The sequence below is a fragment of the Lynx rufus genome, unplaced genomic scaffold (genome assembly GCF_022079265.1).
Source record: "Lynx rufus isolate CCGP_SWC_20201006 ecotype Redwood Valley unplaced genomic scaffold, mLynRuf1.p SCAF_7, whole genome shotgun sequence".
Taxonomy (NCBI): Eukaryota; Metazoa; Chordata; class Mammalia; order Carnivora; family Felidae; genus Lynx; species Lynx rufus.
In genome coordinates, this window is record NW_025814889.1 from 80,812,137 (window position 1) to 80,817,491 (window position 5,355).

General features: G+C 51.0%; 1 protein-coding gene across 1 annotated transcript; it reads right to left on the bottom strand.

Annotated features, from left to right (window-relative positions):
• Window positions 1-772: 772 nt before the first annotated feature.
• Window positions 773-4,329, bottom strand: LACRT (lacritin). The gene is made up of 5 exons (XM_047066056.1): window positions 4,272-4,329; window positions 2,976-3,023; window positions 1,734-1,835; window positions 1,270-1,356; window positions 773-834 (listed from the first exon to the last, which is right to left on the bottom strand). Exons 1-5 carry the CDS (start codon window positions 4,327-4,329, stop codon window positions 773-775), a joined length of 357 nt encoding a protein of 118 aa, XP_046922012.1.
• Window positions 4,330-5,355: the final 1,026 nt, after the last annotated feature.

A 5,355-nucleotide genomic window follows, 5' to 3' on the forward strand; every position in this document is an offset into this window, starting at 1 on the left:
GGGAGTGTTAGAAAGCACACCTGCCGCACACCAGGCTTGGGAAGAGGGTTGGCAGGAGAGCGTTGTCCTGTCTTCTTCCACAGTCATGAATATTCTTCCCCTGCTCACCTGTGTGCAGAGTGTGAAGTGCGATCCCAGACTGTGGTGGAGGGAAACGGGGTACGCTAATCACATGGATTGTTGCAGTGGGTTAATAGGCCTTTTAGTCAAGTGCCAGCTCTCACTGCAGCAGCTCATTATTTTACTGATCTGGTCTAATTAGCCATTGCCCTTCACTTGGGCCCAGTGTAGAAAGGGTGAATGGAAGGCAGGAGGGATGCATTTTTAATAAGGGCACCAGAAAATGGCTTTAATAGAGTGACTCGGGCTTTGACTATTTTCAGGATGACAAATCCTGGTTCTTTGGAGGTTGATTTAATTTTTGGAAATGCTCAAATGTCATGAGGCACTCTATGTGAGCAATTAGACCAGAACTGGAGAGGCATTTGCACTAGAAGGAGGCCCAGCACGTGTGGCTGGTGGCTCAGTGCAAATGAAAGGGTTTGTTAGGGGTTGTGTCCTCAAGGAAGGCTTGACAGGCCCAAGGGCCTGGGTCAGGACACCCAGGGTCTCTTGGCGTTCCAGCGGATGGCTTTGCTCCCCACCTCCTCCCGGGCCCGCCCCACAGAGCACAGGCACACAGCATGTTGGATGCTTCAGTTTAATCGTTCTGGGCTGCAAGCATGTTTAAGGCTTTGAGTCCAGGGGCCCCGTTGTTTTCAAATTCTTAGACTCAACTTAGAGCAAAGGAACTGGAAGCGAGTTTCTTCAGTTTTTCTGCTAATTCAACTCCACCTAGAAGAAAGCAGAGGTGAGAATGAGGCTCACAGGCCCCAGGCCCCAGCTCCACCCTGTCCATCCTCCTCAACTCCCTCTTCTGCTTTGCAACCTCACCCAGCCCCTGGACAGCTTTGCGTGGGAGTCAGAGGGATGAAAGGTGGATTCGCCAGAGCCTCAGGGACCCGCCCGCTCCTTCCCCATCTGGGCAGGCTCCGCAGTGGGAAGGCTGGCGCTGAGACCCAGGGGCAATCTGGCATCAGGCAACCCTGTGGTTTGAGTGTGTGTGAGAAACTGGGGACATTTGAAGACAACAGGAGGGAAGATTCAGTGGGGAGGGGCTGTGGCAGTTCCAGGTCTCTGGGCAAGGGGGTCCTGACCCACCTCCTGCCCCTGGATGATGAGTGGTGAGTATTCCTGTTCCCACAAGGCTCTGCCTTGGGATATACTCACGTTCATAAAGTTTTCCTTCATGCAGTTTTTTTCTTGCTTCTTGAAAGCCATGTTCTGCTACCAAGCTACCTTTGCTCACCAGGAATTCTAATTTTGGAGCAGAAGAATCACATTAGCAGAAAAGTCCCATCATTTCGAGAAAACTCCCCCTTCCCCCTCCTGCCCCTCACCAGACATTGTTCCTATACAAATCCCTAAAGTGAAGAAGTTTTGCTGAGTGGCCCAGCTTCTTCTCTTAGGAAGGTGGGTGGGCCAGGAAAGAAACCATGGAGGGTGCAGGCCGCAAAATCTATCGCGGAAGCTGTGTGAGTGGGTACAGTGTGAGCCCCTACTTGCGACTTTACGGTCAGGGGAATGAGTATGTCTGCTTCTTCCTGGACTCGTCTCTGTGGGAGGAAGTGTCATGGAGGCCTGCCACCAGAGATTCCTCTGGGTTGTCATCTGGCGTAGAGACAGAGACTTACTCAGTGGGTTTAGTCCTTTACTTGTGGTGGCGCTGTTTGGCTCCTGGGATGTCTCTTGGGGTGAAACAGTTTCCGCTGGAGATGTAGTCACTTCAGGTTCAGCTGCAAACACGCCAATTTGTTGATTTTAGCAAAGTCAAATGGTTTTTAGCTTTGGAACGAGTGGCAGAGCCCAGGATACCTAGTATGTGCTGGGGGCCAGGCTACGGAGATGATACGATTTCTACACACAAGTGCCTGTGAGGGACTGAACGTTTATGTCCCCCTCCAAATTCATATATTGAAATCCTACCCCTCAGTATGATGGTCTTAGGAGGTGGGGCCTATGATGTAATTAGGTCATGAGGGTGGAGCTCTTATGAATGGGATTAATGTCTTTATAAAAGAGACCCCAGGGCTCTTTCTGCCATGTGAGGATGTGGTGAAAACTCAGCAGTCTGTAATCTGGAAGAGGGTCCTTACTAGAACCTGATCATGCTGGCAGCTTGATCTTGGATTTCCAGCCTCCAGAATTGTGGGAAATAAATGTCTGTTGTTTAAGCCATCCAGTCTGTGGTGATTTGCTGTACAGCCCAGATGGACTAAGACAGTGCCTCTTGGATGGCAGGGTTGGAGGGCAGGGTTGCATGCTTCTAATGGGCAGGGTTGGGGAGGTATTTGGGCTAGGATATGGGGGGAATCAAGGAGCTAGTCAGAGCGACGCTGGGTCTTGAAAGCAGGATTTTGGCAGGGAGGATATTCTAAAGGGGCTTCCTTGGGGGCAGGAAGTCAGTCAGTCAGCCAGAGTTCTGGGGAAGGTGTGTATAGGATAGGAATGGAGAATGCAAACAAGTTCAATTTAGTTGATGTGGGCTGTACATGAAAGAGAAGCATGGAAAACCAGGATGCAAATGGTGTCTGAAGCTGGATATCGGGCAACTTGCTAAGGAGTTGGGAGTTACAGGAAGTGTGTGTAGGTGAAGGTATCAATACCGCATGGGTATCATTTCCCTTATCACTCAACCTCATCTTTTTCTCCCTTTTATCCATAACAAACCCTTTCCCCATTCTTCCTACTGATCTTGCCTGCCTGGGTTGTCCCATTTCATCCTTAGCCTTGTTGCACCCCAATCCATGCTCCTCTTGTTACCACCAAGAGCAGGACCCACCCCCACCCCCCATTCCTCTTCCAGCCTCCACCCACATCCCTGGCTGTTAGACCCTCCCCTTGAGCACAGGGACAGGAGGGACAGAAGGACTCACTGGCCACAGTCCCCGGAGTAGCCTCGGTGGGATCAGAGGAGGCATCTTCTGCAGTGGAAGAAAGAGGTGACAGTAAGGACTGAACCTGACCCATCTGAGCCATCCTACCTCCCATTCTGTATCCTCAGCTCTAAGGAGAGTTCATGGACACAGGGAGACACGTTTCCCTATTGGTGAAATGTGCCCTTCTGCCTCATCAGTAGACCCACCAAGCACTCTGTCTGGTGTTTAACCCCTCCTACAGTTGTTTGAAGCAGGTTCTCCCGGGAGAAGTGTAATATGCTCTGAAAACTGCCCTCCTCCAGATTGCCTCTGGCCTGTGAGGGTGCCGTGAGATTCGCGCCAGGGAATTGGCTGTGGTTGGAGGCGCTCAGGCTCCTCTGTGGCTGAGGGGGACAGTGCAGGGGCCATGGGGCCATGCATGAGTGATTTCTGGGATTGGACTCCAGCCCTCCTTGTCTCTGTTGTTTCAACACAATGTTTATGCAAAGTGCTCTGCTAAGTGGAGGGGGTTCAGTGCTGAAGAAGGTGGAAAGACCCTGCCCTGACCCAGCTTACATTCCATGACATAATTATTGAGTCACCGTGTGACGGTGCTAGAGGGGTAAGTGCGGAGTGGTGTGATAACAGCAAGCAAAGTCTAATTTTTCCTACATGTTCATGGAAGGCTTTTTTGAGGAATTGATATCTGAACTGAGATTTGACAGATGAGAAAGCATTGGCCAGGTGACATTCTGGATTGGCTGGAGGAAAGTGACAAGGAGAGGAAAAGAATTCCAGGCAGAAAGAAGAGCAAGAAGGAAGGCCCCAGTGTTTGAGGAGCAGCAGGGTTGTCCTGGCACGAATAGCGCTTTTCTTTCTTTTTTTTTTGCTCTTCTCAGGAAGAGGCATCCAGAGACACAAGGCCATGGGCAGGGCCCATTGCTTGGCAAATGGACCATGGGCTAGATTTCAGCCCCCTCCATCCCCTGCCTGACACCCCTGTGCAGGGGATAACCTGCACCTCTATGTGGTGGCCCAGAAGGCCTGTAAGAAGGCCAGGGTGGCTGGAGCATAGTGGATAAAGGAAGGTGTGTGAGGGGATGGGCTGGAGAGCAGACAGCACCAGGGGGTTCCTGGCTCCCTGACCAATGCGGGTAAAGAGCCTATGGGCAGAGAACTGGGGGCAGGAGTCACTTGCAGGAACAGGAGGAGCCAGGACAGCACTGGGAGAGAAAGAGAAAAATGAAGACCAGAGTTAAGGCTTCCCTGGACTGTCAGGGCTCTGGTGGGGTACAGGGGAAGGGCCATACTCACGGGCACAGACCAGGGCCCCAGTCAGAGCTGCCAGGAGGAGGAGAGCTGAGAATCTCATGCTGTGGAGTGAGAAGCAAGTATAACCACAGAATCCTCAGGGGGTCCAGGAATACCAGTGCAGATACTCCTGGGCCCTTTTAAGGATACCGAGGGCCAATGGGAATCAAGTTTGGAGGGGTGTGACTTCCGTGTCCTCCTCCCCTTCTTCCCCAGACTGTCACTTGCTAAGTCAACAAGGGATATCTGGGGCTGGCTAGTAGCTGGCATCCTTTCCCTACTGACTTCCAGCCATCCTCTTCCTCCCCCCTTCCTTCTCCTTCCTACTTGCCCTCTGGCTTCACATCCTTGGGATCTCATGGACCAGATGCAGAGGAAATTTTGTTTGGGGAGATTCTAGAATGTGTCTGTTGATGGTATTAATAGGACTGGCGTCTCCCCCAGGAGGAGGTTGGGTGTTTGTAAGATCATGTTGTCTACCTTTTGCCTCGATCTGTACAGGACTCCGTGCAGGGGCTTGAAGGTTTCCCCAGACTATGTGAGCTTCCTTCCCCAGGAGGCCACACTCAGAACATCTGGGGACTAAGTTCATGGTTCCTTTCTCCTCTTGAGGGGACGGGTTTGGAGGCATGAATGACTTCTCTGGAGTTGTCTCCTGCTCTTGAAGTTATTATCTAACCCCTAGGAGGAACTCCTAACCCTCAGATGGACCCCTGTCAACCTCTATCATCAGGCCCAACTGATGGGAGCCCCTGTTTCTCAGAGGATCTTCTGATTACAGGACAATGGTGGTTCACTGAAGTTGGAACTTGGTTCTTCCTTCAAGTGGGGAGCTGATCCATGGTGTGAACAACCCAGAGAAGCAGATAATTGTGTTTGACTAGGGATTTCTTCCTTCCTTGAGCTGGCATTCAAAAGGCCTGGATCTTGAGTTCTGGCTTTGGCATATATACAGGATGGTACATTGCTATATACTGAAGACCTTAGGGTTTTCATCTGTCGTCTGGGAGTTACAGCTGCTATGTACAAAATTGTGATGGAAATTAAGTGAGATAATACATGGCAAAGCATTTTTTCAACAATAAAA

Bases quoted from the DNA above. Each gene is read 5' to 3' on its own strand.
- LACRT (XM_047066056.1), bottom strand. From the start codon at position 4,329: ATGAGATTCTCAGCTCTCCTCCTCCTGGCAGCTCTGACTGGGGCCCTG. The intron at 1,836-2,975 runs GTGAGTCCTTCT...GCGTGTTTGCAG, and splicing joins TACTCCGGGGACTGTGGCCA to CTGAACCTGAAGTGACTACA. The intron at 835-1,269 runs GTGAGTATATCC...GCTTTCTTCTAG, and splicing joins TGAAGGAAAACTTTATGAAC to GTGGAGTTGAATTAGCAGAA.